General features: G+C 47.3%; 1 protein-coding gene across 1 annotated transcript in view; it reads left to right on the plus strand.

Moving 5' to 3' along the window:
* The window catches only part of FAM135B (family with sequence similarity 135 member B), a 209,186-nt gene that overhangs the window by 74,791 nt on the left and 121,908 nt on the right, over positions 1-12,487 (plus strand). The window contains exon 2 of the mRNA XM_060243091.1: positions 4,532-4,627. Within this exon, the coding sequence (XP_060099074.1) occupies positions 4,551-4,627 (77 nt within the window). The 5' untranslated portion in view covers positions 4,532-4,550. The remainder of the gene's footprint in view (positions 1-4,531; positions 4,628-12,487) is intronic.

Genomic DNA, 12,487 nt, shown 5'->3' on the forward strand with positions numbered 1-12,487 from the left:
ATTTCATAAGCCTAAGGGGGAGAATTAAAAAAAAAAAAAAAAGATTCTGTTTTTCCACCAATCTTCAGCCTCATAGGAAACCTGACTGTAGCACAGTGCCTTTTAAAATATACTATGAAGACCTGCGCGTTTCCCAAGCCAAGAAGCAAACTTCATCCTTTTGGAACTGTCGCCTCGTACCTTGCCCTGTTTTCTTTGACTCGCCCATCTTTTGTGGAGATGAACCTGGAGATTAAACAAATAGGTGTAGTGTGACCAAAATAAGCAAGACTTTTTTTTAAAAAAGGCTGAAAAGTAATCACAGCACTGAACCAATTGATTTACGGGTTGGCAAATACAGCTTGCTGTGGCTGTTCTGATTCTGTTGTATTTCTCGTCCGTCTCTCCTGATTTTTGTGCGAAGGTGGGTCGTGGAACAGCCTGGTTCACACATGATTGTCGTCCTTTGGTTTCTGGGATGGATTGCCGAGAGGGCATGATGCGTATTGACGTGTCTGAAAAGCGCTGCTGTGGAGAGGAAACGGAAACTTCAGTCTGTGGTGTATTTTTCGCTGTGCTTAACGTGTTTTGCGCAAGCTGCATAGAGAAGTATGGCTTAGCCGTTTGTATCATGGGGTTGCCAACTCTGGGTTAGGAAATACTCTCTCTTTTTTGCCAAAATACCAGAGTGTTGTCCTGATGTCCTGGATGCGATGAAATTAGTGCCTCTGAATGTGGGGTTTACCCTCACGTTCTCACAATACGAGAACTTGTGGGCATTCAATGAAATTGCTGAGCAGTTGGGTTAGAACAGATAAAAGGAAGTTCTTCTTCACCCAAAGGGTGATTAACACGTGGAATTCACTGCCACAGGAGGTGGCGGCAGCTACAAGCATAGCCAACTTCAAGAGGGGATTGGATAAAAATATGGAGCAGAGGTCCATCAGTGGATATTATCCACAGCCTATTGTTGGAACTCTCTGTTTGGGGCAGTGATGCTCTGCATTCTTGGTGCTTGGGGGAGGGCAAAGTGGGAGGACTTCTAGCCCCACTTGTGAACCTCCTGATGGCACTTGGAGGGGGGGGTTGGCCACTGTGTGACACAGAGTGTTGGACTGGATGGGCCATTGGCCTGATCCAACATGGCTTCTCTTAGGTTCTTATGTTCACCAAGACATGGGCTTTTTGGGGGCAGGAATGCACAGGAGAGCAGTTCCGGTTGGCTTTGCATCAGGGGGTGTGGCTTAATATGCAAATGAATCCCCACTGGGCTTTTTCTTCAGAATGTCCTGTGCAAAACAATGGTGACATAAGGGGTGTATGGCCAAATATGCAAATGAGTTCCTGCTAGGCTTTTTCTACAAAAAATAAGATATTGGATTTATATCCCATCCTCCACTCCAAATTCCAGAGTCTCAGAGCAGCTCACAATCTCCTTTATCTCCCCCCCCCACAACAGACACCCTGTGAGGTGGGTGGGGCTGAGAGGGCTCTCACAGCAGCCGCCCTTTCAAGGACAACCTCTGCCAGAGCTATGGCTGACCCAAGGCCATTCCAGCAGATAGGTGCAAGTGGAGGAGTGGGGAATCAAACCCGGTTCTCCCAGATAAGAGTCTGCACACTTAACCAGTTTGGTGTAGTAGAGCCAGTATGGTGTAGTGGTTAAGTGTGTGGACTCTTATCTGGGAGAACCGGGTTTGATTCCCCACTCCTCCACTTGCACCTGCTGGAATGGCCTTGGGTCAGCCATAGCTCTGACAGAGGTTGTCCTTGAAAGGGCAGCTGCTGTGAGAGGCCTCTCCAGCCCCACCCACCTCACAGGGTGTCTGTTGTGGGGGAGGAAGGTAAAGGAGATTGTGAGCCGCTCTGAGACTCTTCGGAGTGGAGGGCGGGATATAAATCCAATATCTTCTTAACCAGAACACCAAACCAGTACATTTAAGCACACGCTTAACCACTACACCAAACCCCTGACCATGGCTAATAGCCAATGATAGCCTTGTCCTCCGTGAACCTATCTGTTGAGGTATTTCTCAACCCAGAGCTGGAAATCCAAGCTGAGTGGCTGCTTTTCATCTCAGGGGGAGGACAGTCTTCTTTCCCTTGCATTCAGCTACATGGTCTTTGGGTGTCCCTAGCTGAAGCCTGAGTTTGAGAAGAGCCCTGATGAGTCAGAGTGACAGGGATCATGGAATTCCACTCCTGGCATGGTGTAAACCATTAGTAAGCGGTGACCTCTCTCAAAACACTGGAGCTTGAGGCCATCCTATGAGGCTGATGGGCAATAGGTTAAAGACAGACAAAAGGAAATACTTCTTTACGCAGAGTGATTAAAATGTGGTATTCCTTGCCAGAGGATATAGTGATGGCCACAGGAATAAAGAGCTTCCAAAGGGGATAAGATAAATTCATGGGGATAAGTCTATCAATGGCTACTAGCCAGGATGGCTGAGGGTAACCTCCACATTCACAGGCACCAAACCCCTGAGTTCCAGAGCCAGGAGAAGGCCTTGGACTCTATGCTGTGTTGTTGGCCATCCTGAAGAGCTAGTTGACCACTGAGTCAGGATGCTGGACTAGATGGACCACTGGTCTGATCCAGCAGGGCTCTTCCTATGTTCCAGTGAAGGCCTTAGCCTCTAAGTCCTGTTGTTGGCCCTCCAGAGGAACTGGTTGGCCACTGTGTGAGACAGGAGGCTGGACTAGATGGACCACTGGTCTGATCCAGCAGGGCTCTTCCTATGTTCCAGTGAAGGCCTTAGCCTCTAAGTCCTGTTGTTGGCCCTCCAGAGGAACTGGTTGGCCACTGTGTGAGACAGGAGGCTGGACTAGATGGACCACTGGTCTGATCCAGCAGGGGTCTTCTTATGTTCTTACAACCAGCTTATGGACCACAGAGTTATCCTTGATGAGTCAGAAGTTATCTGTCCAAGATAGAAATATGTCTTATCTTTCTAAACTGATTTCATAATTCCCTTAATGTTCACTGAGGGACTATAATTGTCTCCGGGCTGCACTACATCAGGCTACGGAAGTGGTTATCTTGACTGAATGCGGCTTCATACCAGCGGGGGTGGAGTGGAGATCCTCACATGTAGATAGCTAAGAGAAGATCATTCTCCACAACATTCTTATTTTTATTAGTTTTTTTTTAAAAAAAAAACAAATGTGGAAAAGCCTTCAGTCCCACAACCTCCACATCCATTTTGAAGTGGCATCTTTGTGAGCAGGGTCCTTTTTCTAGCTGGAGCTCCTCTGCATATTAGACCACGCCCCCCGATGTAGCCAATCCTCCTGGAGCTTACAGTAGGCCCTGTACTAAGGGCCCTCTAAGCTCTTGGAGGATTGGCTACATCGGGGGGCGTGGCCTAATATGCAGAGGAGCTCCTGCTAGAAAAAGAGCTCTGTTTGTGAGAAATAAGACTTAGTGACAACATCCCATAAACGAATGAAGCTGCCTTGTATGCTGTCAACCTACTGAATTGAACCACTGATCTGTCAAAATTACTATTGTCTTCTCTAACTGGCAGCAGCCCTCCAGGCTCTCAGGCAGAGGTCTTTCCCCCTTATTTCCTATGTGTTCAATTTAACTGGAAATACCAGGGATTGAACCTGGGGACTTCTGCATGTCATGCAGAGGCTCCACCACTGAACCACAGCCCCTCTCTGATTTTGTCTCAAAACTTTGGGGCAAATTACTTGTTGGCATGCTTTCTCTCTTCTAGAGGGCTCTTGCTAGAAGGCTACTGAATCCGACCTTATATGGTTTTCACAGCAAGTGATTAAGCAGAGGTGGTTTGCCATTGCCTTCCTCTGCAGAGTCTTCCTTGGGGGTCTCTCATCTGAGACGTATGGTGACCCCAGCAAGGGGCTTTCAAGACAAGTGAGGAGCAGAAGTGGTATGCTGTTGCCTTCATCTGCAGAGTCTTCCTTGGTGGCCTCCCATCCAAGTCTTATGGTGACCCCAGCAAAGGGCTTTCAAGGCAAGGGAGAAACAGAGGTGGATTGCCATTGCCTTCCTCTGCAGAGTCTTCCTTGGGGGTCTCTCATCTGAGACGTATGGTGACCCCAGCAAGGGGCTTTCAAGACAAGTGAGGAGCAGAAGTGGTATGCTGTTGCCTTCATCTGCAGAGCCTCAGCAAAGGGCTTTCAAGGCAAGGGAGAAACAGAGGTGGATTGCCATTGCCTTCCTCTACGGAGTCTTCCTTGGTGTTCTCCCTCCCAAGTACTACCCTTGCTTAGTTCTGAGATCTGATGAAACTGGGCCATACCTTGCTGCCTTCCCTCTCTGAATCAGTCCTTAGGTCTATCAAACTCAGTGTTGTCTACTCTGACCGGCAGCATGTCTCCAGGGTCACAGGGAGAGGTCTTTGACATCACCTGCTGCCTGACGCTTTCAAATGATGATGCTTGCAACTGAACCTGGAACTTTTAGCAGCTTCTCGACCCCAGAACAACGGCCCCAACCCCATCGTTACATGTTGCTGGAAGGGTTGTGCCATGATGCTGCATCTTTTCCATCTGTGTATGTTATCCTCCTTTTCTTCATTAGGTGATGACCTGAAAACATCATGACGGAGGTCCAGGGCACTGTCGAGTTTTCAGTGGAGCTACACAAATTCCATAATGTGGATCTCTTCCAGAGAGGGTGAGTCTATGTATTCTTGGTGTTATAGATAAAGGTTGTGAATAGGCAGCCCTGATTTTGGGCAGGAGATCTCAGGAGCGGAGCTCCGGAACCTCTACATTTTATTGTGCTCTTTCTTTCTTACGCTTCCCCACCTCCCCCCCCCCCCCAAAAAAAACCTTGCTTCTGGGCTCCATTGTTCAACCCCCCCCCCCCCCCGGTGAGAATTTTGCTGAACATTAACATTTGACAAACTTTGGTGTAGTGGTTAAGTGTGTGGACTCTTATCTGGGAGAACCGGGTTTGATTCCCCACTCCTCCACTTGCACCTGCTGGAATGGCCTTGGGTCAGCCATAGCTCTCATAGACCTTCTTCCCCTGTAGTGGTTAAGTGTGTGGACTCTTCTCTGGGAGAACTGCGTTGGATTCCCCACTCCTCCACTTGCACCTGCTGGAACGGCCTTGGGTCAGCCATAGCTCTCATAGACCTTCTTCCCCTGTAGTGGTTAAGTGCGTGGACTCTTATCTGGGAGAACCGGGTTAGATTCCCCACTCCTCCACTTGTAGCTGCTGGAATGGCCTTGGGTCAGCCATAGCTCTCATAGACCTTCTTCCCCTGTAGTTGTTAAGTGTGCGGACTCTTATCTGTGAGAACTGGGTTGGATTCCCCACTCCTCCACTTGCACCTGCTGGAACGGCCTTGGGTCAGCCATAGCTCTCATAGACCTTCTTCCCCTGTAGTGGTTAAGTGCGCAGACTCTTATCTGGGAGAACCAGGTTTGATTCCCCACTCCTCCACTTGCACCTGCTGGAATGGCCTTGGGTCAACCATTGCTCTCATAGACCTTCTTCCCCTGTAGTGGTTAAGTGCGCAGACTCTTATCTGGGAGAACTGGGTTTGATTCCCCACTCCTCCACTTGCAGCTGCTGGAATGGCCTTGGGTCAGCCATAGCTCTCATAGACCTTCTTCCCCTGTAGTGGTTAAGTGTGCAGACTCATATCTGGGGGAACCGGGTTTGATTCCCCACTCCTCCCCTTGCACCTGCTGGAATGGCCTCGGGGCAGCCATAGCTTTCACAGGAGCTGTCCTTGAAAGGGCAGCTGCTGTAAAAAGCTCTCTCAGCCTCACCTACCTCACAGGGTGTCTGTTGTGGGGGAGGAAGGTAGAGGAGATTGTGACTGCTCTGAGATTCAGAGTATGGGGGGGGGGGGTATAAATCCAATATCTTCTAAGTTCCAACCCCACAAAAATGGGAAAAGAACCAAAACATACGAAGCAGACAGATGGAAATCTCCCTCATGCCACTGCGGCCACATAGGAGAAAATCATTTAAAAAGTATGATGGGAGTCAGGTTTCATTATGACCATTCTAATTTAAGAAGCGTTTTAAGGTAGATGCTCAGCTGATATCATTTCGTACACCTTCCAGCGATGTCAGGGGTATGTGGCATATGCAAATGAGCCATGCCAATGAGTTGTGCTAATGAGCTCCGGCACCTCTTTTTCTACAAAGCGACCCCCGTGAATAGGAAAATCAAACACATCCTGGAGTCCTTCCATATTTTAAGTGAGGCTTCCTGCAACTCCCAGTTGTGGGGAGAAAGAGCAAATAGGTCTGTAGGCACCAGGGGGTCCACCAACACCTTTTTTAGTACCCACCAAGTGTTTTGGGAAAGTAGGCAGGGCCAGGTGGGGCTTTTGCCTAGCAAGGTTTATGATTGGTCATTGAAAATTTGACTGACTGCGCAGATTTTTAAAGGCACAGCTTTGTCTGCCACCACAGCACAAGGTTTTTCACTCTGTGGCCGCCATTTTCTGGTTGGCACAGCCTCTTGCAGCAGCCAAAGCAACCATTTTGTGGCAGCACCAATCACATGGTATCAGAATTCCAAGAGTGCCCACGGGTTAAAAAAGGCTGGGGACCCCTGAAGTAGTTAGTTGTGCTGCTTCTGAGTTCTTGGAAACATTAGATTTACATCCTTAAAAGTATGTGTGTGGCTTAAGCTATGGGGTGAGAGAAAATCCATGAAGCACAACTTCTACCCCTCCATGGGATTCCTGTATAGGGGTGTGCAAATAAACAAAAAAAGGAAAATTCAGATTTGGGGTATTCAAGAGTAAAAATATTTTGGGAGCTGAATATCCCTGAATATGAGATTCAGTGGCCGAATAACTTCTATACACCCAATATATCAAAGGTGTCAAACGTGGCCATGGGGGCAAATCAGGACCCTGGAGAGCTCCTATCAGGCCCCTGAGCAACTGGCTGTCATCTGCTTCCTTCTCCCCCTCTCTTGCTTCCTTCTGCATCACACCTTGCTTTGCCAGGCTTGCTCAGTCACACAAGAGCTACAAAGCAAAGCCTCTGTTTTCTCCATTGGCCAAGGCTTCTCCATTGCGGAGGAAGGGGGGGGGCAGAGCTTGCTTTGCCAGGCTCTCTCAATCACACAGAAGAGTTACTGAGCCAAGCCTCTCTTCCTTCTATTGGCTGAGGCTCCACCCCATTCTGGTTCCCCGGGAAAGGAATGAAAGAGCGAGAGCTTCCTTTGCCCAATTCCCTGGATCCCATAGGAGAGATACAAAGAAAGTGTCTTTAAGACCAACAAGTGCTAATGTTTTCAGCATGTTTTAATTTAAGGGTTTTTTTTAAAAATCTTTAATTGTGTTTGTGTCCTTTAAAAAGCTTATACCTCTGCCACCTAATCTTAAATAGGAAGACACACGGCCTGATTCAACATGGCCCGGCCCAACAAGGTGTCATTCATGTCCGATCCGGCTCTCATAACAAATGAGTTTGACACCCCTGCTTATATACCCTTAAAGTGATGGAGCCAATACCCTTAAAGTGATGGAGCCAGTGCCAGCCCTAGAGCACATTGCGCCCCAGGCAGGCTCCCTGCCTGGCACCCCACTGCCTCCTCCCGCCCTCCCTCTGTCACACCGCTTTCTATAGTGTGCACATCCCGCCCCCCCCCCCAAATCTCACCATGATGAGGCTTGGCCCTACCAGCTTCGAGCCAGCTGCACGTTTTTTGAAGCCAGCACAGGAGGAGGCTTCTCCCCACTCCTTTCTGGAACCGGAAGTGAAGGGGAGTGAAGCCTCCTTCAGCGTTGGCTTTAAAAAAATGTGTGGCTGCCCTGAAGCTGGCAGGGCCCAGTCTCATTGCGGCAAGCAGGGGGGAGGGGAAGTGTGGCGGAAGGGAGGGGGCTGGCGGTGGCAGTGGCAGCAGCGGCAGCAGTGGGGGAGAGGCAAACTAGGCAGTTGTCTTGGGCACCAGGAGGGGGGAAGCTCAATGTGGCGCCCTCCTCCTGGTGCCCAAGGCAACTGCCTAGTTTGCCTAGTGGACAAGCCGGCCCTGGAAGCAGTGCCTCCAGTGTCTGGGCATGCTGAGTCACTTCCTCCGACAGTAAACACTCAGATAAAGTTTAAACAGACATGATAGAAAATGGTGGCTAGGAAGAAATAACTTTTTAGAAAAAAAACGACAAAGGTGAGGTCTGTTTGCATAGTTCCAGAGGTCAAATGTCTTGTAAGACTTTTTTTTTGGCATGGCGAAGCATTTCTGGGCTTCCTCTCCCTTTAATGACTGATGACAGCCGCGCCTCCGGCAAAATTAGTTTAATAAACCGGGAAATAAAGTTATCCGCCCCTGCCAGGGATCGATTAATTGATTTGCTTGCTTGGGTCAGAAGTCTTCATTCCGCCCCTTTTCTTCTGAAGTCATGTTGATCTTTTTTGGCACGGAACTCTGCGTGAGTGTGGGCGTTGGGAAGTATATAAAAAGGTTAACCAAAGGCAAAGCGAAAATCATTCCTGGGCAACTGAAAAAGAGAAGCAGCTTCCAGAAGGTTCCTTAACTACCAGGACTGGCCCTGCCATTAGGCAAACCAAGCGCTTGCCTAGGGCAGGGGTGTCAGACATGTGGCCCAGGGGCCAAACCAGGCCCCTGAAGGGCTCCTATCAGGCCCCCAAGCAACTGGCTCTTGCCTGCTTCCTTCTCCCCCTCTGTTGCTTCTTTCTGCATCTCAGCTTGCTTTGCAAGGCTTGCTCAATAGCACAGGAGCTAAAGAACAAAACCTGGGGAGGGAGGGAAAGAGCCAGTGCTTCCATTGCCCAGTTCTCTGGACCCCATGGCAAAAATACAGAGAAAGCACCTTTAAGACCAAATGTTCTAGGAATTGCCCATTGCATCTGAATTTTGCACAGTGTTTGTTGTTCAGTCGCACAGTCGAGTCCGACTCTTTGCGACCCAATCGACAAAGTCATACCAGACCCTCCTGTCTCCCACCAGCCTCCGAAGTCTGCTCAAATTCGTGTTTGTTACATCAGTAACGCTGTCCAGCCATCTCATGGCATTCTACCCTGCTGAAGCCCTCCATAAATCCCACCAATCTTCATAGTCTGGAGATCACTTGTAATTTTAGATCTACAGGCCCCACTGGAGTTTGGCAGCCTTGTGTGGGCTTTATAGATGTAGTGACAAAATCCCAACAAGGCTGCTGTGCTGTGAATGCCTATCAAATGTTAGAGGTCACAATTGTACATATTCCCTTGAATTAACCTACCAGCTCTTTTGCACTACATAACACTTACAAGGAGGTGGCATCGGTTTGTAAAACTTGCCCCAAGCAACTGGTTTTTGATGGCAGCTCTCCAGTTTGGTAGACAGAGAGCCAGTCTGATCTAGTGATTAAGAGCATGGTCTCTAATCTGAGAGAACTGGGCTTGATCCCCTGCTTCTCCCCATGCAGATGCTGAATGATCTTGAGTCAGTTGTAGTTCTCAAAGAGCTCTCTCAGCCCCACGTACCTCACAGTTTGTCTGTTGTGGGGAGAGGAATGGAAGGTGATTGTAAGTCCTCTTCTTCTCCTTCTTTTCCTCCTCTTCTCCTTCTCCTCCTCAGTGCCGGATTAAACTTTGTGGAGGACACTAGGCAGTCGAAATCTTGGGGGCCCCCTCACAAATTATCTCAGAGTAGGGTTGCCAAGTCCAATTAAAGAAAAATCTGGGGACTTTGGGGGCGGAGCCAGGAGACTTTGGGGGTGGAGCCAGGAACAAGGATGTGACAAGCATAATTGAACTCCAAGGGAGGACTTCCGGGGAGGAAAATGGCGAGCTGAGTTGTCTCTCGTAACGGGAGCAAGCTGAAGGTCTTGTTCGGGGTAGTGGAGGGCAAACCAAAGCCCACTGCCTACCTTTCTCAGTGAGAGAAAGGTCCAAGACTTGCACTAAAAACTTTAGAAGAGATTTACCTTGGCTGAAAAGGAGCTTTGGAGAAGGGTCCTTTGAGGCTTTGAGGAGTCTCAGAAGTTTGCAAAATTATCGTCTGCAAGATCTCTCAGAGCCATTGATTTGGCATAAGCTCGTCACGATCCTAACCTTCTGGGACATTTTTAAACAACTAAAGTCTTGGAAGACCAGTGGAACTTGGATAAACAGAGGAAAAAAGGTACAGAAACTCTTCTTTCACTCCGGAGCTATTTACAGACTAAAGAGACGTTTTAAAGGTGGAAATAAGGGGAAAATATAAAACTTGCAAGTAGAAGAAGGGAAGGGTGAAGTTTGGACTATTTTGACATAAAAGACAGTGTTAAAAACTGCTAAAAATTGAAGAGAAATCATTGTTGTGTCTACTTACGATTTGTGGAATGTAAACAACCATACTGTGCAGGAATATACTGGAACAGTCCTCTAACTCTACTGAGCAAGACAGGAAGTGCGTCAAGCAATCTATAAGGTTGAAGGTGACAGAGACAGGAAGCAGTAAAGAAAAAAGCCTACTCTACATCATAGAGAAACATCGGCAGCCATTGCTGGGAGGTCCAATTTAAAACATCGTTTTAAAAAGATTTGGGACTTTAAAAAGTGACAGAAACGACAGGGAAAAGGGTAAGAAGATAAGAACTATTGACTACATTATTGGTGGGCTCCTGGGGTGATTTTAAAAGGGGAAAAAAAATCTTTAAAAGGAGAAAAAATCGCGGCCGCCATTTTGGATTTTTTAAAGACTTTTTTGTTAAATATCTTTGCTTTGGGGGCTCAGAAACCAGCGAAATTGGGCTTGCTGGAAAGGGCAAGCCCTGCTCTATTGAACCTGACTGTCAGATTTTAAATTGGTGAGGTCAAAAATTTCGTCATTTTTTTAAAGGGGAAAAATTCTTCAAAAATTTATATCTGGGCCTGGGAAGCTCAGAAGAAAACAGAACAAAGTTTAATTGAGAGAGAAAATTTAGACCTTCTGAACTTGGTAGTCAAACTTGCAAATTGTGCGACGGAAATTTTTGGTATTTTAATTGCATCCCCCTTGCTCTTTGCTTAAATGTCAGAGCCCAGGCAGCCCCGAACAAGAGCCCTTTCATTAGAAAAAATGCAAGACCAAATGGAGGCTATGGAAGCCAGGATTATGAAAGGAGTTAAGAAAATGATGGAAGAGTTGAAGGAAGAACTTACTACAGTGATTAAAAAAGAAGTGGATGACCTCAAAAACCAAATTGGGAAAATAGACAAGAAAGTACAGGAGGTGGAGGAGAAAGTTAAAATACATGATACCACCTTGCTGAAAGTACAAGAAAAAGTGACGATTCACGACTGCAAATTAATGGAAAATCAGCTACGTTTGAGAGGAGTACCTGAGGAAGAGAATGATGATTTGAAAGGATATATAACAAACATAATCGCAGAATTCTTAGAAGAAGACCTTGATAAGACTAAAAGCATGTATGATCACATGTATAGAGTCAACTCGTTATATGCCAAAAAAAATAACTTACCAAGAGATGTGGTTGTAAGATTCATGACAAAGGAAATGGTGGGAAGGATTATGAAGAGAAACTCTGAACAATCATTGATAGTAAGAGGTAGCAGAGTGAGAATTATGAAGGAGCTACCAAAAGAAGTGATAAATGACAGGAGAACATATAAAAAGTTGACAGAAAAATTGAAAGACAATGGCACAAGGTATAGATGGATAATCCCCGAGGGTGTGAGCTTTGAACTTCAGGGGAAGAGAGTCACGATCACAAATGCCCGAGAACTGAGGAGATTTTTTGAAGAAAATAAAGAATTTGCACCATGATGGATTACAAACTATTGTCTTGGAATGTTAATGGACTAAATTCACCACAAAAAAGAAGGGCAACTTTTCATTGGATTAAAAAGAACTCCAAGGGAGTTCTGGCCATCACATTTAAAGGGACAGAACACCTTTTTAAATGCCTTTCTTCCATAGGAAATAATTAAGGATAGGGGCACCATCTTTTGGGGCTCATAGAATTGGTCCAATCGTTTTGAAACTTGGGGGTATTTTGGGGAGAGGCACTAGATGCTATACTAAAAATTTGGTGCCTCTACCTCAAAAATAGCTCCCCCAGAGCCCCCAATACCCATGGATCAATTCCCTATTATTCCCTATGGGAATCGTTCTCCGTAGGGAATAATAGAGTGCCCAGTAGACATTTCCCTCCCCCCCCCACTTTCTAAAGGGGTGGGGAGGGCCTCCAAACCAAGGAATCCCCTGCCCCCTCCCTCTCTCTCACACACAAATACTTACTTGGTCTTCTTCCTGCAGAACTTTGCTTGCTGTGAAAATAAAAGCAAAAGAAAGGGAGGGGCCGTTCTCCATGGAAACTGTTACTGACCCTTTCCAATGAAGCCCTTCCTGTTTCCTGTTTCCTGCACAGCTTTAAAGGGGCACACATTTTACAAACGGATCAGGAGCTCTACAACAACATGATGCCTACACGTATGTTCTCCCCCCCCTCCACCCCCCCGCTTCCGGATTTTTGGAGAGCGGGGGAGGAGGCTGCAAATCGGGGGTCCCCCACCAGGGCGGGGGGTGGGGTTGGGAAGCCTATCTCAGAGTCTGAGCACCAGCCCATG

This window comes from Heteronotia binoei, chromosome 7 (assembly GCF_032191835.1).
Source record: "Heteronotia binoei isolate CCM8104 ecotype False Entrance Well chromosome 7, APGP_CSIRO_Hbin_v1, whole genome shotgun sequence".
Lineage (NCBI taxonomy): Eukaryota > Metazoa > Chordata > Lepidosauria > Squamata > Gekkonidae > Heteronotia > Heteronotia binoei.